The sequence below is a fragment of the Procambarus clarkii genome, chromosome 75 (assembly GCF_040958095.1).
Source record: "Procambarus clarkii isolate CNS0578487 chromosome 75, FALCON_Pclarkii_2.0, whole genome shotgun sequence".
Classification (NCBI taxonomy): domain Eukaryota; kingdom Metazoa; phylum Arthropoda; class Malacostraca; order Decapoda; family Cambaridae; genus Procambarus; species Procambarus clarkii.
The window spans coordinates 15,524,009-15,546,876 of record NC_091224.1 but is presented as its reverse complement, the minus strand read 5'-3'; the positions used below and the strand labels follow the sequence as shown (position 1 = coordinate 15,546,876).

The 22,868-nt window shown below is 44.3% G+C and overlaps 1 protein-coding gene across 1 annotated transcript in view; it reads left to right on the top strand.

The window, feature by feature from the left end:
* LOC123771803 (sodium-coupled monocarboxylate transporter 2) overlaps window positions 1-22,868 on the top strand; it is a 211,933-nt gene that overhangs the window by 112,372 nt on the left and 76,693 nt on the right. Inside the window, exons 6-8 of the mRNA XM_045764531.2 lie at window positions 5,928-6,190; window positions 6,434-6,617; window positions 22,742-22,828. Of these exons, the coding sequence (XP_045620487.2) occupies window positions 5,928-6,190; window positions 6,434-6,617; window positions 22,742-22,828 (534 nt within the window). The remainder of the gene's footprint in view (window positions 1-5,927; window positions 6,191-6,433; window positions 6,618-22,741; window positions 22,829-22,868) is intronic.

Here is a 22,868-nt window from a genome sequence, read left to right as displayed (position 1 = left end):
TGCATTAGGAAGTGATGTGGTGGAGCCTGACTCCATACACATTTTCAAGTGTAGCTATGATAGAGCCCAAAAGGCTTAGGAATCTGTACACCTGTTGATTGATGGTTGAGAGGCGGGATCAAAGAGCCAGAGCTCAACCCCCGCAAACACAACTAGGTGAGTACAACTAGGTGAGTACACGCACGCGCACACACACACACACACACACACACACACACACACACACACACACACACACACACACACACACACACACACACACACACACACACACACACACACACACACCTGAGCTGGGAATTATCACCCCCAAAAAAGAACTGGAAACCAAAGGGCTGGCGTACCGAATGGGAAACTATGAGGAAATGAATAAATTCCTATGGGATATACATTGGGACACAGAACTCGGAACCAAGTCCGTCCGTACAAGACATGATGGACTATGTCACCCAAAAATGTCAGGAGAATGTAAGCAGGTTTGTCCCAGCCCGACAGGAAAAAACAGAGAAGCAAAGGAAGAATCCGTGGTTTAATAAGGAATGTATGAAAGCAAAGGAGCTGAACAAAAGGGCATGGAGGAACTTCCGTAATAACAGAACACCAGAAAGTAGAGAGAGATACCAGACAACCAGGAACGAGTATGTCAGTGTGAGAAGAGCAGCTGAGAAAAGGTATGAAAATGATATAGCTAATAAAGCCAAGACCGAACCCAAGCTACTACACAGTCACATCAGGAGGAAGACAACAGAGAAGGAACAGGTGATGAAACTTAGGATGGGCGAGGACAGGTACACAGAGAATGACAAAGAGGTGTGTGAAGAACTCAACAAAAGGTTCCAGGAGGTCTTTACAATAGAACAGGGAGATGTCGCGGCGCTAGAAGAGGTGGCAGCAAACCAGGTGACCTTGGATAGGTTCGAAATTACAAGAGATGAGGTCAAGAAGCACCTATTGGAGCAGGATGTGAGAAAAGCTGTTGGGCCGGATGGAATCTCGCCATGGGTATTGAAAGAGTGTGCAGGAGCACTTTGCCTACCACTCTCCATAGTGTATAGTAGGTCACTGGAAACGGGGGACCTACCAGAAATATGGAAGACTGCTAATGTAGTACCAATATACAAAAAGGGTGACAGACAGGAGGCACTGAACTACAGGCCAGTGTCCTTAACTTGTATACCATGCAAGGTGATGGAGAAGATTGTGAGAAAAAAACTAGTAACACATTTGGAGAGAAGAGACTTCGTGACAACCCATCAACATGGGTTCAGGGAGGGTAAATCTTGCCTTACAGGATTGATAGAATTCTACGATCAGGTGACAAATATTAAACAAGAAAGAGAAGGGTGGGCGGACTGCATTTTTTGGACTATCGGAAAGCCTTTGACACAGTACCCCATAAAAGGTTGATGCATAAGCTGGAGAAACAGGCAGGAGTAACTGGTAGGGCGCTCCAGTGGATAAGGGAGTACCTAAACAATAGGAAGCAGAGAGTTACAGTGAGGGGTGAGACCTCAGACTGGCGTGAAGTCACCAGTGGAGTCCCACAGGGCTCTGTACTTGGACCTATCCTGTTTCTGATATACGTAAATGATCTCCCAGAGGGTATAGACTCATTCCTCTCAATGTTTGCTGACGACGCCAAAATTATGAGAAGGATTAAGACAGAGGAGGACAGCTTGAGGCTTCAAGAAGACCTGGACAAGCTGCAGGAATGGTCGAACAAATGGCTGTTAGAGTTTAATCCAAGCAAGTGTGATGTAATGAAGATAGGGGGTAGGAAGCAGGAGACCAGATACAAGGTATCACTTGGGAGATGAAATACTTCAAGAGTCCGAGAGAGAGAAAGACCTGGGGGTTGATATCACGCCAGACCAGTCCCCTGAAGCTCATATCAAGAGGATAACAGCAGCAGCATATGCTAGGTTGGCTAACATAAGAACGGCCTTTAGAAACTTGTGTAAGGAATCTTTCAGAACATTATATACCACATATGTCAGACCAATCCTGGAGTATGCGGCACCAGCATGGATTCCATATCTAGTCAAGCATAAGACTAAAATGGAAAAGGTTCAAAGGTTTGCCACCAGACTAGTACTCGAGCTGAGAGGTATGAGCTACGAGGAGAGACTACGGGAATTAAACCTCACTTCGTTGGAAGACAGAAGAGTTAGGGGGGACATGATCACCACATTCAAGATCCTCAAGGGAATCGACAGGGTTGATAAAGACAGGCTGTTTATCACGAGGGGCACACGCACTAGGGGACACAGGTGGAAACTGAGTGCCCAAATGAGCCACAGAGATATTAGAAAGAACTTTTTTAGTATCAGAGTGGTTGACAAAGGGAATGCATTAGGAAGTGATGTGGTGGAGGCTGACTCCATACACAGTTTCAAGTGTAGATATGATAGAGCCCAATAGGCTCAGGAACCTGGACACCTGTTGATTGACAGTTGAGAGGCGGGACCAAAGAGCCAGAGCTCAACCCCCGCAAGCACAACTAGGTGAGTACAACTAGGTGAGTACACACACACACACACACACACACACACACACACACACACACACACACACACACACACACACACACACACACACACACACACACACACACACACACACACACACACACACACACACAGTTTCAAGTGTAGATATGATAGAGCCCAATTGGCTTAGGAACCTGTACACCAGTTGATTGACGGTTGAGAGGCGGGACCAAAGAGCCAGAGCTCAACCCCCGCAAGCACAACTTGGTTAATACAACTAGGTGAGTACACACACACACACACACACACACACACACACACACACACACACACACGTAGTCCCGATATACAAGAAAGGGGATAGACAGGAGGCACTGAACTACAGGCCAGTGTCCCTAACCTGCATACCATGCAAGCTGATGGAGAAGATTGTGCGAAGAAAGCTAGTGGAGCACCTGGAGCGAAAGAACTTTGTAACACAGCATCAACATGGATTCAGGGATGGCAAGTCCTGCCTCACAGGGTTACTTGAATTCTACGACCAGGCAACAAAAATAAGGCAAGAAAGAGAAGGGTGGGCAGACAGCATATTTTTGGATTGTCAGAAAGCCTTTGATACAGTGCGACACAAGAGGCTAGTGAAAAAGCTGGAGATGCAGGCTGGAGTGAAAGGGAAGGTACTCCGTTGGATACAGGAGTACCTATGAAACAGGAGACAACGAGTCAGTGTGAGGGGTGAGGTCTCAGATTGGCGAGACGTTACGGGTGGAGTCCCGCAGGGGTCAGTCCTTGGACCTATACTGTTTCTGATATATGTAAATGATCTCCCAGAGGGTATAGAATCGTTTCTCTCAATGTTTGCAAATGATGCAAAAATTATGAGGAGGATTGAAACTGAGGACGATCGTAGGAGGCTACAAGATGACCTAGACAGACTGAGTGAATGGTCCAACAAATGGCTGTTGAAGTTCAACCCGAGTAAATGCAAAGTAATGAAACTAGGCAGTGGAAATAGGAGGCCAGACACAGGATACAGAATAGGAGGTGAAGTACTTAATGAAACGAACAGAGAGAAAGATCTAGGAGTTGATATCACACCAAACCTGCCTCCTGAAGCCCACATAAAAAGAATAACGTCTGCGGCATATGCGAGGCTGGCTAACATCAGAATGGCGTTCAGAAACCTGTGTAAGGAATCATTCAGAATCTTGTACACCACATATGTAAGATCAATCCTGGAGTATGCGGCCCCAGCATGGAGCCCGTACCTTGTCAAGCACAAGACGAAGCTGTAAAAAGTCCAAAGGTATGCTACTAGACTAGTCCCAGAACTAAGAGGCATGAGTTACGAGGAAAGGCTGCGGGAAATGCACCTTATGACACTGGAAGACAGAAGAGTAAGGGGAGACATGATCACAACCTTCAAAATCCTCAGAGGAATCGAACGGGTAAACAAGGATGAACTATTTAACGCTGGTGGGACGCGAACAAGGGGACACAGGTAGAAACTGAGTACCCACAAGAGCCACAGAGACGTTAGAAGGAACTTTTTCAGTGTCAGAGTAGTTAACGGATGGAATGCATTAGGCAGTGATGTGGTGGAGGCTGACTCCATACACAGTTTTAAATGTAGATATGATAGAGCCCAGTAGGCTCAGGAATCTGTACACCAGTTGATTGACAGTTGAGAGGCGGGATCAAAGAGCCAATACTCAACCCCCGCAAGCACTAATAGGTGAGTACAAATAGGTGAGTACACACACATGAGGTTTCAAGAAGACCTAGACAAACTGAAGGAATGGTCAAACAAATGGTTGTTAGAGTTTAACCCAAGGAAATGTAATGTAATGAAGATGTAGGGAGCAGGAGGCCAGATACAAGGAATCATTTGGGAGATGAAATTTTTCATGAGTCAGAGAGAAAGAAAGATTTGAGGATTGATATCACGCCAGACCTGTCTCCTGAAGCCCATATCAAGAGGATAACATCAGCGGTATACGCTAGGTTTTGCTAACGTAAGAATGACATTTAGAAACTTGTGTAAGGAATCATTCAGAACTTTGTATACCACATATGTCAGACCTATCCAGGAGTACGCAGCTCCAGCATGGAGTCCATATCTAGTCAAGCATAAGACTAAACTGGAAAAGGTTCAAAGTTTTGCCACCAGTCTAGTACCCGAGCTGAGTGGTATGAGCTACGAGGAGAGAGTACGGGAATTAAACCTCACGTCGCTGGAAGACAAAAGAGTCAGGGGGGACATGATCACCACATACAAGATTCTCAAAGGGATTGATAGGGTAAATAAGGACATGCTATTTAACACGAAGGGCACACGCACTAGGGGACACAGGTGGAAATTGAGTGCCCAAACGAGCCACAGAGAAATTAGAAAGGACTTTTTTAGTGTCAGAGTGGTTGAGAAATGGAATGCATTAGGAAGTGATGTGGTGGAGGCAGACTCCATACAGTTTCAAGTGTACATATGATAGAGCCCAGTAGTCTCAGGAACCTGTACATCAGTTGATTTACAGTTGAAAGGCGGGACCAAAGAGCCAGAGCTCAACCCTCGCAAGCACAAATAGGTGAGTACACATCAGACGGTACTTCTGAAGTAGTACGTGACAACATGGGGGTATGTTGTTAACAAACCACACACAGTGTGGATAATACCAGTCCTGGCCGATGAAAGCCTCCAGAAATGTGTCATGTACTCTAAGGATGTGTACGGGAGAATGGCGTCTGATCATTTTAGTGATCGACTGCGAGGTGGTGTGCCTTGCCCTGCATATACACCTCAGCCTGTAATCACCCTGCACCATTATAATCCGGTGTCTCCACTGGGTTATTTTCTTCCGAAGGTGTTGCCATGTCCCACCTACATAATGGTAATTATGTAGTGGACCTAATTATGGTGACCATAAGGTTCCAAGTTCTCCTTCACTCACAAGAAGGTTGACAGAGGCTACAAGCTGACAGGCTTTTCAAATCATTTGTTCATCAATATTCATCATTTCACAGAAAGAACTAATGCTTAGACATTGCGGGACCAAAGAGCCAAAGCTCAACCCCCGCAAGCACAACTAGGTGAGTATTTTACTCGTCCATTTCGGTGTCTTTCAAAACATGTGACGCTGTGTATACTGATGGTGTGTACTGATACACGTCCATGTATTACATTCTTTCATGTAAGCAAATTAATAGAAGGGCTCAAGAAACTCGTAAATATTCTTCAATCACCACCACTATGTAACCGCTTCACATGTATAGGGAACATTCACGACCTTTTGATTCTATACTTTGTCTTGAATTTGTATATAAATTATGCAGTTGTAATACCGTAAAACGTATTTGTTTGTTATTTTCCTTTGTCCCATAATGACTGCGTCATGATTTAGGATCAACTCTCACACATACATGATTTTTCTATCCGCGTAGGTGCAGCGATACCTTAGCGTTCAGACAAGACAAATGGCCATCAACGCCTTGTGGGTCAACTTGGTGGGACTGGTGATATTGATGGTTACCTGTTCCTTCGGCGGGATGGTTTTGTACGCCAAGTACTATGACTGTGACCCAGTTCGTGCTGGAGTTGTTACCAAGGGAGACCAGATCTTCCCGCTCTTCGTCTTGGACACACTCGGACAGTGGAAGGGACTTCCAGGATTGTTCGTTGCTGGTATATTCGCTGGTTCTCTCAGGTAAGATTGTTCCCCTTGAAATGCTTTTATTACGAAAGCTGCAATTTAAATATATATTTACAGTACAGAAGTTTATGAGATATAGGTACAACAAGCAGGAAGGCTCGTGGTGGTATCTGAGGATGTAATGACAGACATTTAGAAGCATACAAGTAGATTACCTTCTCAGTCAGAAAATAAAAGTTTGCAAACAGTAGTTCATATTATAAAAACAATTTAATTAGTGGAGTTCTTGGCTACCAGCACCGTTTCTTCCGGGATGAACTCCCTAGCGGCCATCGTGCTGGAGGACTTCATCAAGAGCGGGTGTTATCCAGGCATCTCCGACAACGCCAGCACCTGGGTCTCCAGGGGCCTCTCCCTCTTCTTCGGTCTTCTCACATTCGCTCTCGTCTTCGTGGCTGAACAACTCGGCAATATTTTGTCTGTAAGTATGTACTAAATTGGCTGCTGATGTTATACATTTTCTTTTTAACAAATTAATTTAAAATTTAATTTAGATTATTTTACTCTAATTTGGTATCGGGCTTAAGACCCGAGGGTTATTATTGCCACCATATTATTGTGGGAGTTTTGGTGTATACGAGTGTCTAACTTGATATATATGAGTGCCTGTAACTTGCTGTATACAAGTACCTGTAAGTTGCTGTATACGAGTGCCTGTAACTTGCTGTATACGAGGGCAAGTAACGCTGTATACGAGTGCATGTAACTTGCTGTATACGAGTGCATGTAACTTGCTGTATACCAGTGCCTCTAACTTGCTGTATACCAGTGCCTCTAACTTGCTGTATATCAGTGCCTCTAACTTGCTGTATACCAGTGCTCTATACAAGTGCCTGTAACTGGTTTTGTGAAACAGGTCACCTTCCTGTCACAAACCCTCCTGCAAGTAGAAATGACTGTCCTTTACATTCGCTTAGTATCACTGAATTGTATCCACTCGCAGCACTCTGAAATAGGGCTGTTGGTATTCTAATCTAAATAAATAAAAATGGAAATGTTCGTTTGTTCAAAATCGCTAATCTCCGAAAGTTCTTCGCTGATTGCTTTGAAATTTTCACAAAATGTTCCATTCGCATCAGAGCGGGTTTTTATATACATATTATATTGATGTCACGTTTGTGACGAAAAAAAACATGCTTCTATTGAAAAACTGTTTTTTCAAGTGTTTTTCATGTGAGAGAAATCTTCGAAACCTCTTTACAGATTTGACACAATATAACAGATTTGACACTTTGAAATTTTGACACAACGTTGCATTTGAATATGCGCGTGTTTTTATATGCCTACTATATAGATGCCTCACCTGTGACAGGTAAAAACATAATTTAAAGAAAAAACAGCGCCATCTGTTAAACGTAATAGCAACACACACATGCTATACTAAATATGATATGATTTCCACTTCAATGTTTCCGATAGCATTAATAAATTGAATTTTCATAGATTTCGATTTATTTTAATTTTGATTTAATTATTTTGTGTGACATTGTGTTGGAATTGAGCTGTGTTGTTTACCACACCGTTCATTTCATACGTAGAGATGCCACACTTGTAAAAAAGCAAAAACATTCTCTTTTTCTTAAGATACAGCGCCATCTGTTGCACATAAGAGCCATACACACTATAATAAATAAATATGTTACGATTCCCTCTCAATTTTTCCGATTGCATTGACAAATTAAATTTTCATATATTTCGATTTATTTTCATTTTGATTTAATCATTTTGTGTGATATTGCGTTGATATTCAGCTGTGTTGTTTACCATACCGTTCATTTCGTGAGTATAAGTATAGATGCCACACAACTATGACAGTAAAACATGCAATTTTGAAAAACAACGCCATCTGTTGTATGTAAGAACAACTCACGCTATACTAAATATGTTATGATTCCATTTTAATGTTTCCAATTTCATTGATAAATTGAATTTTCATAGATTTCGAATTATTTTCATTTTGATTTAATTATTTTGTGACACTGCATTGGAATTGAGCTCTGTTGTTTACCATACCATTCATTTGGTGAGTATTGTTTATATTTTTATTTCTTCATTCTTTTCATTTCGTTTTTTAACTGTTTTTCTTATATATCAGTGATGGGAACATCAGATCATTTGATGTTCCCAATTTTCTGACGGGAACATCAGATCATTTGGGAATGCATCGGACGAGGAAGTAGAGAATGGTGGGGATGACGAGGGGACGAGGGGGACGAGGGGCAAAGGGGAATGGGGAGTGATGGGAAGGACAAGAATACAGGAGAGTGGGGGATAGTGCGGAAGACGTGGGAACGAGGATAACGACAAGGAAACGAGTTGTGTTTTAATAATGTACTTTGTGACTGTGTTTACTAGTGAAGAACATATTATTTCTATAACTGAACATATCTCTATAGTAGTTGAAGGGGGAAGGTGAGTAGTTCACACGTTACCAGGAAAGAAGTTATTTAACAAGTATAACGAAGTCAAAAATGTTTCCATGCGGACGGACCCACACACACACACACACACACACACACACACACACACACACACACACACACACACACACACACTCAAAGGTGACAAAGATTAAGCAAGAGAGAGAAGGATGGGCGGACTGCATTTTTTTGGACTGTCGGAAAGCCTTTGACACAGTACCCAATAAAAGACTGATGCATAAGCTGGAGAAACAGGCAGGAGTAACTGGTAGGGCGCTCCAGTGGATAAGGGAGTACCTAAGCAATAGGAAGCAGAGAGTTACAGTGAGGGGTGAGACCTCAGATTTGCGTGAAGTCACCAATGGAGTCCCACAGGGCTCTGTACTCAGACCTATCCTGTTTTTGATATACATAAGTGATCTCCCTGAGGATATAGACTCATTCCTCTCAATGTTTGCTGACGACGCCAAAATTATGAGAAGGATTAAGACTGAGGAGGACAGCTTGAGGCTTCAAGAAAACCAGGACATGATGCAGGAATGGTCAAACAAATGGTTGTTAGAGTTTAACCCAAGCAAATGTAATGTAATGAAGATTGGGGTAGGAAGCAGGAGACCAGATACAAGGTATCATTTGGGAGATGAAATACTTCAGGAGTCAGAGAAAGAGAAAGACCTGGGGGGTTGATATCACGCCAGACCTGTCCCCTGAAGCTCATATCAAGAGGATAACATCAGCGGCATATGCCAGGTTGGCTAACATAAGAACGGCCTTTAGAAACTTGTGTAAGGAATCTTTCAGAACATTATGTACCACATATGTCAGACCAATCCTGGAGTATGCGGCTTCAGCATGGAGTCCATATCTAGTCAAGCATATGACTAAACTGGAAAAGGTTCAAAGGCTTGCCATCAGACTAGTATCCGAGCTGAGAGGTATGAGCTACGAGGAGAGACTACGGGAATTAAACCTCACTTCGTTGGAAGACAGAAGAGTTAGGGGGGACATGATCACCGCATTCAAGATTCTCAAGGGAATCGACAAGGGTAGATAAAGACAGGCTATTTAACACAAGAGGCACACGCACTAGGGGACACAGGTGGAAACTGAGTGCCCAAATGAGCCACAGAGATATTAGAAAGAACTTTTTTAGTGTCAGAGTGGTTGACAAATGGAATGCATTAGGAAGTGATGTGGAGGCTGACTCCATACACAGTTTCAAGTGTAGATATGATAGAGCCCAATAGGCTCAGGAACCTGTACATCTGTTGATTGACGGTTGAGGAGCGGGACCAAAGAGCCAGAGTTCAACCCCCGCAAGCACAATTAGGTGAGTACAAATACGTGAGTACACACACACACACACACACCCTTTGACACAGTACCACACGAGAGACTGGTGCAAAAACTGGAGATGCAGTCAGGAGTGAAAGGGAAGGTACTCTATTGGATGAGGGAATATCTAAGTAACAGAAGACAGCAAGTCACTCTGAGGGGTGAGGCCTCAGACTGGCGAGGAGTCACCAGTGGAGTCCCGCAGGGTTCAGTCCATGGAACTATAGTGTTTCTGATAAATGTAAATGATCTCTCAGAGGATATAGAATCCTTCCTCTCATTGTTTGCTGATGATTAAAAAATTATGAGAAGGGTTAAGACGGAGGAAGATAGTATGAGGCTACAAGATGACCTAGTCAAGCTGAACGAATGGTCCAACAAATGGCTACTAAAGTTCAAACCGAGTAAATGAAAGGTAATGAAACTAGGCAGTGGAAACAGGAGGCCAGACACTGGATACAAAATGGGAGATGAAGTCATTCATGAAACGGACAAAGAGAAAGATCTAGGAGCTGATATCACACCAAACCTGTCTCCTGAAGAACAAATAAAACGAATAACCTTTACGGTGTATGCGAGGCTGGATAACATCAGAACTGCTTTCAGGAACCTGTGCAAGGAATCGTTCAGAAACTTGCATACCACATATGTAAGACCAATCCTGGAGTATGCGGCCCCAGCATCGAGCCCGTACCTTGTCAAGCACAAGAGGAAGCTTGAAAAAGTTCAGAGGTATGCCACTAGGCTAGTCCCAGAACTAAGAGGCACGTGTTACGAGGAAAGACTGCGTGAAATGCCACTCACGATACAGGAAGACAGAAGAGTAAGGGGAGACATGATCATTACCTACAAAATTCTCAGAGGAATTAAGAGGGTAGATAAAGATAAACTGTTTAACACAGGTGATACGCGAACAAGGGGTACACGGGTAGAAACTGAGTTCCCTATTGAGCTACAGTGACGTTAGAAAGAACTTTTTCAATGTTAGTGTAGTTAGATGGAATGCATTTGGGAGTGATGTGGTGTAGGAAGATTCGATACACAGTTTCAGATGTAGATATGACAGAGCCCAGTAGGCTCAGGAATCTGTACACCAGTTGATTGACAGTTGAGAAGCGGGATCAAGGAGCCAGAGCTCAACCACTGCACACACAACTAGGTGAGTACAACTAGGAGAGTACACACACATTGAGAACAGGAGGTAGTAGAGCAAGTACAGATTATAAAGGACAGAGAACAACAGTACTAGATGCAACAGAGTTAGATTCAATAAAGCTAGGAACGGCAACATTAATATAAGGAGAGTATCGGAAAGAATCTACGAGAAAGATATTGCGACCAAAGCCTAAAAAACAACCAAAATTACTACATGGTCATATAAGAAGAAAAAAATGTCGGTGAACGACCAAGTGACAAGACTATGGAAAACAGAAGGACCATACATAGAAAGCGACAAGGAAGTCTGTGAGGTTCTGAACGCTAGTTTCCAGGGAGTGTTCACAACCGAGCCTGATCAGCTCCCATTGTTAGAAGACATGACCCTGGATCAGATATAGAAGTGGCAGCATAGGCGGTAACGAAACAGCTAACAACACTGGATGAAACTAAAGCAGTTGGGCCAGACAACATATTACCTTGGATACTAAAGGCGTCATCGAAAGCCTTCAGCATGCCCTCAAGCAAGGATCTTTAATGAGTCACTTACGAACGGAGAGTTGCCCGTCGTAAAAATTTCTGTAAAAGGGGCTTGAACAAAAGAAGCTGGTTACTGAAGCAAACCTTATTCGTTATTATAAAAGTAGATATGACAGGGAAATAAGACAGTTTTCATTACTTTAAACAACCTTCGGCTACAAAAAGGCGTGATGCAAGAGCGAATGCTCGATCCTGCAGACACAAATAGGTAAGTTCAAATGGGCGAGTGCACACACAAACACGCACACACAAGCATGACAAGCTGAAGGAATGGTCGAACAAATGGTTGTTAGAGTTTAACCCAACCAAATGTAATGTAATGAAGATAGGTGTAGGGAGCAGGAGGCCAGATACAAGGTATAATCTGGGAGAGGAAATTCTTCAGGAGTCACAGAAGGAAAAAGACTTGGGGGTTGATATCACGCCAGACCTGTCTCCTGCAGCACATATCAAGCGGATAACATCAGCGGCATATGCCAGGCTGGCCAACATACGAACGGCATTCAGAAACTTGTGTAAAGAATCATTCAGAACTTTGTATACCACATATGTCAGGCCAATCCTGGAGTATGCAGCCCCAGCATGGAGTCCATATCTAGTCAAGGATAAGACTAAACTGGAAAAGGTTCAAAGGTTTGCCACCAGACTAGTACCCGAGCTGAGAGGTATGAGCTACGAGGAGAGACTACGGGAATTAAACCTCACTTCGCTGGAAGACAGAAGAGTTAGGAGGGACATGATCACCACATTCAAGATTCTGAAGGGGATTGATAGGGTAGATAAAGACAGTCTATTTAACACAAGGGGAACACGCACAAGGGGACACAGGTGGAAACTGAGTGCCCAAATGAGCCACAGAGATATTAGAAAGAACTTTTTTAGTGTCAGAGTGGTTGACAAATGGAATGCATTAGGGGGTGATGTGGTGGAGGCTGACTCCATACACAGTTTCAAGTGTAGATATGACAGAGCCCGATAGGCTCAGGAATCTGTACACCTGTTGATTGACGGTTGAGAGGCGGGACCAAAGAGCCAGAGCTCAACCCCCGCAAACACAACTAGGTGAGTACAACTAGGTGAGTACACACATAGTTAATCGTGTTACCAATTTTCCAGAGAAGAGATTGGAAAGAGGCACTTAACTACAGACCAGTATCACCGACAAGCATCCTCTTCAAAGTGCTTGAAAGATTAATAAGGTTAAAACTGGTTACACACTTGGAGAGAAATAGGTATGTAAACAAACACCAACATGGATTCAGTAATGGGAAATCATGCCAAACAAACTTTCTGGAAATCTATGATAAAGTAACAAGAATATGGATGGGCAGACTGCATATTTCTGGACTGTTTTTCTGGCAAGTATCAAGGGCAAAAAGCTTTTGATACAGTACCGCTCAGGAGATTGCTATTCAAACTTAAGAGGCAGGCGGGAGTAAGCGGAAAAACCCAAGCATGGTTAAGGAATTACCTAACAGGCAGGAGCCAGAGAGTAACAGTAAGGGGCAAGAAGTCAGACTGGTGAACCGTAACGAGTGGAGTACCTCAAGAATCGTTGCTGGGTCCAATTCTATTTCTAATATACGTAAATGACATATCTACAGCAGTCGATACCTATATGTCGATGTTTGCAGATGACGCGGAATTAATGAGATGAGTTGGGACAAATTAGGATTGTAGGATTCTAAAGAGTACTTGAACAGGTTGCAGAGATGGTCAGAGAAATGGCTACTAGAGTTCAACATGAGCAAGTATAAAGATATGGAAATAGAACTAGGTGACAGGAGGTCAAAGGGACAGTAGTCAATGAAGGAAAACTCCCTACCTGTGACGATTCGAGAAAGAGATCTGGAGGTGGACATAACACCAAATCTAACTCCTGAGGTACACATGCATAGGAAACTGACAGCAGCGTACTCTATGCTAGGAAAAAGAACATCGTTCAGACACCAAAGTAAAAAGACATTTAGAGCACTTTACACTGCCTACATGAGACCAGTCTTAAAGTATTCTGTCCCTTCATGGAGCCCCCACTAGAAGAAACACGCAAGGAGACCGGAAATGGTTCAGAAGTTTGCGACGTGGCTCGTCCCAGAATTGCGCGGGATGGGGAATGATGGGGTCCAAAAGCTAGAGCTCGATCCTGTAAGCACAAATAGGTGAGTTCAAATAGGGGCTTACACACACACACACACACACACACACACACACACACACACACACACACACACACACACACACACACACACACACACACACACACACACACACACACACACACACACACACACACACACACACACACACACACCGATGTGTGTGTGTGTTAGCCGGTGGCTGAGCGGACAGCACGCGGGACACGTGATCCTGTGGTCCCGGGTTCGATCCCGGGCGCCGGCGAGAAACGATGTGCAGAGTTTCTTTCACCCTATACCCCTGTTACCTAGCAGTAAATAGGTACCTGGAAGTTAGTCAGCTGTCACGGGCTGCTTCCTGGGGTGTGTGTGTGTGACGTGGGAAAAAACATAGAAGTATTAGAAACAGTTGATTGACAGTTGAGAGGCAGACCGAAAGAGCAGAGCTCAACCCCTGCAAGCACAACTAGGTGAATACAACTATGTGACTACGCAAACAGGGTGCTGGTGGCTGAATGGACAGCACGCTGGGTACGTAATCCTGCGGTTCTGGGTTCGATTCCCGGCGCCTGCGGAAACAGGTGGGCAGAGTTTCTTTCACCCTGATGTCCCTGTTACCTAGCAGTAAATAGGTACCTGGAAGTTAGTTAGCTGTTACGGGACGCTTCCTGTGTGTGTGTGTGTACTCACCTAGTTGTGCTTGCGGGGGTTCAGCTCTGGCTCCTTGGTCCCGCCTCTCAACCGTCAATCAACAGGTGTACAGGTTCCTGAGCCTATTGGGCTCTATCATATCTACACTTGAAACTGTGTATGGAGTCAGCCTCCACCACATCACTTCCTAATGCATTCCATTTGTCAACCACTCTGACACTAAAAAAGTTCTTTCTAATATCTCTGTGGCTCATTTGGGCACTCAGTTTCCACCTGTGTCCCCTAGTGCGTGTGCCCCTTGTGTTAAATAGCCTGTCTTTATCAACCCTGTCGATTCCCCTGAGAATCTTGAATGTGGTGATTATTTCCCCCCTGACTCCTTTGTCTTTCAACGAGGTGAGGTTTAATTCCCGTAGTCTCTCCTCGTAGCTCATACCTCTCAACTCGAGTACTAGTCTGGTGGCAAACCTTTGAACCTTTTCCAGTTTAGTCTTATCCTTGACTAGATATGGACTCCATACTGGAGCCGCATACTCCAGGATTGGTCTGACATATGTGGTATATACTGTTCTGAAAGATTCCTTACACAAGTTTCTAAAGGCCGTTCTTTTGTTAGCCAACCTGGCAAATGCTATCCTTTTGATATGAGCTTCAGGGGACAGGTTTTATCGTGATATCAACTCCCAGGTCTTTCTCTCTCTCTCTCTGACTCTTGAAGTATTTCATCTCCCAAATGATACCTTATATCTGGTCTCCTTATCCCTACCCCTATCTTCATTTCATTACATTTGCTTGGGTTGAACTTTAACAACCATTTGTTCGACCATTCCTGCATCTTGTCCAGGTCTTCTTGAAGACTCAAACTGTCCTCCTCTGTCTTAATCCTTCTCATAATTTTGGAGTCGTCAGCAAACATTGAGAGAAATGAGTCTATACCCTCTGGGAGATCATTTACGTATATCAGAAACAGGATATAGGTCCGAGTACAGAGCCATGTGGGACTCCACTGGTGACTTTACGCCATTCTGAGGTCTCACCCCTCACTGTAACTCTCTGCTTCCTATTGCTCAGGTACTCCCTTATCCACTGGAGCGCCCTACTAGTTACTCCTGCCTGTTTTTCCAGCTTATGCATCAACCTCTTATGGGGTACTGTGTCAAAGGCTTTCCGACAGTCCAAAAAAATGCAGTTCGCCCATCCTTCTCTCTCTCTTGCTTAATCTTTGTCACCTGATCGTAGAATTCTATCAAGCTTTTAAGGTAAGATTTATCCTCCCTGAACCCATGTTGATGGGCTGTCAAGAAGTCTCTTCTCTCCAGATGTGTTACTTGGTTTTTTCTCACAATCTTCTCTATCACCTTGTATGGTATGCAAGTTAAGGACACTGGCCTGTCGTTCAGAGCCTCTTGTCTGTCACACTTTTTGTACTACATTAGCAGTCTTCCATATTTCTGGTAGGTCTCCCGTTTCCAGTGACCTACTATACACTATGGAGAGTGGCAAGCAAAGTGCTCCTGCACACTCTTTCAATACCCATGGTGAGATTCCGTCCGGCCCAACAGCTTTTCTCATGTCCATCTCCAATAGGTGCTTCTTTACCTCATCTCTTGTAATTTCGAGTCTTTCCAAGGTCACCTGGTTTGCTGCCACCTCTCCTAGCGCCGTGACTTCTCGTTGTTCTATTGTAAAGTCCTCTTGGAACCTTTTGTTGAGTTCCTAACACACCTCTTTGTCATTCTCTGTGTACCTGTCCTCGCCCATCCTAAGTTTCATCACATGTTCCTTCACTGTTGTCTTCCTCCTGATGTGACTGTGTAGTAGCTTTAGTTCGGTCTTGGCTTTATTAGCTATATGATTTTCATACCTTTTCTCAGCTGCTCTTCTCACACTAACATACTCGTTCCTGGTTCTCTGGTATATCTCTCTACTTTCTGGCGTTCTGTTATTACGGAAGTTCCTCCATGCCCTTTTTTTCAGCTCCTTTGCTTTCATACATTCTCTATTAAACCTATTGTGTGTGTGTGTGTGTGTGTGTGTGTGTGTGTGTGTGTGTGTGTGTGTGTGTGTGTGTGTGTGTGTGTGTGTGTGTGTGTGTGTGTGTGTGTGTGTGTGTGTGTGTGTGTGTGTGTGTGTGTTTTTGTGAAAAAGTTAGTAGTTAGAAACAGTTGATTGATTGACAGTTGAGCAGCAGGACGAAAGAGCACAGCTCAACTCCTGCAAGCCCAACTAGGTGAATACACACATTTTATGAATGGGGCTTGACAGGTAAGATGGCAGCGCTCGGTATTCGTAGTCCTTGGGACCGGAGATCGATCAAGTGGTAGAAAGTACAAAGACAGAAACAAATGGGCCTAGTTTCTTTTACCCTAATGGCCCTGTTCACTTAACAGTAAATAGGTACCAGGGAGTTAGACAGCTGGTATGGGCTGCTTCCTAAATGTGTGTGTGTGTGTGTTAAAAACAATCAGTTAATTGATTGAATAGTTGAGAGGTGGGCCCAAAGAATCAGAGCTCAACCCCGCAAGCAGAACTAAGTGAGTACAACTTCGTGAGTAAACACACACACACACAACACCCTATCCAAGCAGCCAGGGAAGGCACAAGTGTAGGACAGCGGTCCGCAAATTAGTTCAATATTCTCGGGATATTTACGTACCAGTGAGCCCAAAACATAGTTTTTGGTCATATGAAGGGTACAGCAATGCAGTGATAACGCCCCATAGTGAATTCTTATAACGTTGGATAAGAAAAAAATGAAAAAGAACGAGTTTGTGGCAAGACAGTGACACCAGCGGGCTGAGAAGGGAAGAATTTGGACCACCGCGTGGAAGGAGCTCTGGCCTACAGAGACGTCAACAATTAAGGCGGACATCGCTTCATAAATCACCTAGTTGTGCTTTGGGATGCTTACTTGGAGGTGAGTGCCTCTCAAATTCAGTCATACAAGGTATACAGTGTTCCTGATATAATAATTAGCTTTGGACTTAAGTTAAAATACGAAAAAGTAGCTCGAGAATCTCAGCTAGGTACTAGTTTTTCACACGTTTGTGTTACATTACACCATCACCGACTAGCTCCCACCCCCTCAACATAACACGCCAATGTAAACACATACACACACACACACACACACACACACACACACACACACACACGTACAAACCAGCCTGCAGTCAACCTGGCCCCCGGGACTGACCTTCCGTCCCTCACCCACCTGATTGCCCTCCTTCTTCTCTCCCCCGCTCTGCCTCTCTTCCCCGTTCTGCCTCTCTCCCTCTCTCCCTCACTCTCCCTCTTTCCCCCTCACTCCCTCTCCCTCTCTCCCCCCTCAATCCCTCTCCCTCACTCCCTCTCCCTCACTCTCTTTTACTCCCTTTCACTCCCTCCCTCCCTCCACCAGTTAACCCCACCCCCCCACCGTGCCACCCCCCATAATAAACTTACACACACGCGCGCACGCGCACACACACACACACACACACACACACACACACACACACACACACACACACACACACACACACACACACACACACACACACACACACACACACACACACACACACACACACACACGCACACACACACACACACACACACACACACACACACACACACACACACACACACACACACACACACACACAGCCACATCTGGAGGAAGACAACATTGAAAGAACAGGTAATGAAACTTAGAACAGGCGAGGACAGGTATACAGAGAATGACAAAGAGGTGTGTGAGAAACTCAACAAGAGGTTCCAGGAGGTCTTCACAATAGAACATGGTGAGGTCACTGCGCTAGGAGAGCGGGCAGTAAACCAGGCGGCCTTGGAAGGGTTCAAAATTATGAGAGATAAGGTCAAGAGACACCTGTTGGATCTGGATGTGAGAAAGGCTGTTGGTCCAGATGGGATATCACCATGAGTATTGAAAGAGTGTGCAGAGGCACTCTGCTTGCCACTCTCCATAGTGTATAGCAGGTCACTGGAGACGGGAAACCTACCAGAATTATGGAGGCAGCTAATGTGGTCCCAATATACCAAAAGGGTGACAGACAAGAGGCACTGAACTACAGGCCAGTGTCCTTAACTTGTATACCATGCAAAGTGATGAAGAAGATCGTGAGAAAAAATCTAGTAACACATCCGGAGAAAAGAGACTTCGTGACAAATCGCCAACATGGGTTCAGGGAGGGTAAATCTTGCCTTACTGGCTTAATAGAATTCTATGATCAGGTGACAAAGATTAAGCAAGAAAGAGAAGGCTGGGCAAACTGCATTTTTTTGGACTGTCGGAAAGCCTTTGATACAGTCCCCCAAAAGAGGCTGGTAGATAAGCTGGAGAGACAGGCAGGAGTAACTGGTAAAATGCTCCAGTGGATAAGGGAATATCTAAGAAATAGGAAGCAAAGAGTTATAGTGAGGGGTGAGACCTCAGATTTCCTGGACTTTCATTTAGAGTTCCTCGCATACTTATTTGTCGTTTGTAATGAATCTGTCTGCCTCTATCCTCAGTTTCATTACCTGTTCCTTCACTGTTGTCTTTCTCCTGATGTGACTGTGCAGCAATTGGGGTTTAGTCTTAGCCTGGCTTGCTATGTCGTTTTCATATTGCCCTTCTGTCTCTTTTCTCACCCTGACGTATTCATTCACACACACACACATTGTGTGCGTGTGTGTGTGTAATTACCTAAGTGTAGTTACAGGATGAGAGCTACGCTCGTGGTGTCCCGTCTTCCCAGCACTCTTTGTCATATAACAAAGTATATGACAAAGTATAACATATGTGTGTGTTTGCGCGCGCGCGCGCGCGCGCGTGTGTGTGTGTGTGTGTGTGTGTGTGTGTGTGTGTGTGTGTGTGTACCTATTTGCTCAACCCACGCAAGCACAAATAGGTGAGTACAACTAAGTGAGTACACACACAGGAAGCAGTATGTAGCAGCTGCCTAACTCACAGGTACCTGTTTTACTGCTAGGTGAACAGAGACATGAAGGTAAGAGAAACTTTGCCCATTTGTTTCTGCCTCCTCTGGGAATCGAACCCGGTCCTTTAGGACTATGACCCCCGAGCGATGTTCACTCAGCCGCGAGGCCCCTCGAACAAACAAACACACACATACGGCCCCCTCGCTGTGTGCGCGAGAGAGAAATATATGAGTGTATGAGAAAATCAGTAGGAGCCGTATCTCATTGATACTTCACGTTAATGTGATTTCTCTGTGTGTGAGAATATGATAAATTAAAAGATGAAGAGTCAGAACATTAGACTACTGGTGGTAAGAGAGGCGGGGTCCAAGAGCTAACAGCGCGATACCCCAGTGACAAATAGTAAAACCAAATAGAAAATACACACAAATGTAGTTCTAGGGGACCGAGTTAGATTCTTGGTCGAGGCAGAGACAAAAGATTTTTCATCCGAATCCACTGTTTCCCCTTGCAGTAAATAGGTATCTTGCAGTTAGACAGTTGCTACGGGCTACATCTTGAGGATGTGTGTGTGGGTATGTTGGATAATTTTTTTTAGTAGATATGAAAGACGAAGAATAAGTTGAGTGCATTAGACAGTCGTCGGTTAGAAAGGCGGGGGGGGGGGGGGGAGGGGTCCAAGAGCTAATAGCTCGATTATACAGGAACAAGCAGTAAATACAAGTGAATGGAGACCAAAAGGATGGTTCACAATGATACAAAAATTACCTCCTTGTAATGATAAGAGAAAAACAAATCTACAAGGAGATATAACACCTAGGTTAATTCAAGAAACACACACACACACACTACACATCATACTCTACACAGGACTACAGGATGACCTGAACAAACAGGAGTAATGGTATAGAAAATGGCTTCTAAAGTTCAACTCAGAAAAGTGTAAAGTAATGAAATTAGGCGAAGGGAGCAGGAAGCTGAACACAAGGTACCATCTGGGAGGTGAAATTCTGCAAGAGTCAAATAGAAAGACCTGGGTGTTGATATCACACCGAACCTGTCCCCAGAGGCCCACATCAAAAGAATATCATCAGCGGCATATGCTAGGTTCGCCAACATATGAACTGCCTTAAGAAACTTGTGAAAGGAATCGTTCACGACCCTGTATACCACTTATGTCAGATCAATCCTGGAATATGCAGCTCCAGCCTGGAGTCCATACATAGTTAAACACAAGACAAAGTAAGAGAGGAATCAGCGGTATGCCACCAGTTTCGTCCCGGAACTGAGAGGAATGAGCTACGAGGAAAGGCGAAAGGAATTGAACCTCACGTCCCTGGAAAACAGAAGAGTAAGGGGAGACATGATAACCACCTACAAAATTTTCAGGGGGTCTTGACAGGGTGGACAAAGACAAACTCTTCAGCACAAGTGGAACACGAACAAGGGGACACAGGTGGAAATATAGTACCCAGATGAGCCACAGATACGTTAGAAAGATTTTTTTCAGTGTCAGAGTAGTTAATAAATGGAATGCACTAGGAAGTGATGTGGTGGAGGCTGACTCCATACACAGTTTCAAATATAGGTATGATAGAGCCCAGTAGGCTCAGGAATCTGTACACCAGTTGATTGATGGTTGAGAAGTGGGACCAAAGAGACAAAGCTTAACGCCCGCAAGCACAACTAGGTAAGTACAACTAAGTGAGTACATCATACTCTACACAATATACTTTACACACCGTACTCTACACAATATACATCAATATACCTATTATAAGTATAGGTTAAGTAATAATTGCAATTACGAAGCAATAAGATGCTTATCTTAACATACCAAGAAGGTTAGGTATGGTCGGTGTTTTCTATGAAGCTTTGCAAGGTAAACTAGTATGTTTAGTATGTCACATATGCACGTATTTAATAAGTCAATATTGACTGTAATAAAGTGCGAGAACGGATTGATCTCGATCTCGAAAAGAGCGTTTACATATCTCGATCTCGAAAAGAGCGTTTACATATATCAGAAACATGAAGGGTCTAAGTACAGAGCCCTGTGGGACTCTGCTGGTGGCATCTCGCCACTCTGATGTCTCCCCCCTCACAGTTACTCGCTGTTTCCTGTTTCTTAGATACTCCTTTATCCACTGGAGCACCTGCCTTTTATTCCTGCCTGTTTCTCCAACTTTTGTAGCTGCCTCTTATGGGGTACTGTGTCAAAGACTTTCTGACTTTGACACAGTACCTTTGACTATGACTGTGTGTAAGTACCTCTTTCTTTGACTGTGTCTAAGTAAATGCTGTCTTCCCACCCTTCACTTTCTTGCCAAATTTTTGTCACCTGGTCATGTAATTATATTAAGCCTGTGAAGCATGATTTACCATCCCTGAACCCATGTTGTTAGTGTGTTACATAGCTCTTTCCCTCCAGATGTTCCTCGAGCCTTCTCCTCAGAATCATATCTATCACCTAGCATGGTATACAAGTTAGTGAAACTGACAAACTGGCCTGTAGTTCATTGTCTCTTTCCTGTCACCCTTTTCCTGTATTACACTAAATTAGCCGTCTTCCAGCTTTCCGGCAGGTCTCCTGTTCCCAGTGACCTGTTATACACCATAGAGAGTGTGGCACACTTAGTGCTTCTGCATGCTCTTTTAGTTTCCATGGAGATATTCTGTCAGGCCCAACAGCCTTTGTCACATTCATCTCCCACAGAACTGAGTATTCACCCAGTTGTGCTTGCGGGGGCTGAGCTCCGCTCTTTCGGCCCGCCTCTCAACTGTCAATCAACTGTTACTAATTAATAACTAACTTATTTAAAAAAAAATTACACACACACACACACACACACACACACACACACACACACACACACACACACACACACACACACACACACACACACACACATAGGAAGCAGCCCATAAGAACTGTATAACGTCCAAGTACTTATTTACTGCTAGGTAACAGGGGCATCAGGGTGAAAGAAACTCTGTCCATTTGTCTCTGCCGGCGCCGGGAATCGAACCCGGGCCACAGGATCCCGCGCGCTGTCCACTCAGCTACCAGACCCCCCTCCCCCGTGTGTGTGTGTGTGTGTGTGTGTGTGTGTGTGTGTGTGTGTGTGTGTGTGTGTGTGTGTGTGTGTGTGTGTGTGTGTGTGTGTGTGTGTGTGTGTGTGTGTGTGTGTGTGTGTGTGCGCGTGCGTGCGCGTGCGCATTTTAGGGTATCTACTCACCTATATTTTGGGTGAAGATGCTTAGGCCTATGTGTACGTATAGAAGTGTCAGAAGACAAGGGTGTACTGGGTGCAGCGCCGAGGTCTGACATGAAGACCTGAATAAGACCTGACATGAATAAGCTAGTATGCATTTTATTGCAGGCAGCACTGAGTATCTTCGGCATGGTTGGCGGACCTCTGCTTGGGGTCTTCTCTCTCGGCATGTTCTTCCCTTGGGCCAACGCCACCGTAAGTTCTTCACACTTGTGGTAAGTCCTTGTTGCACTGA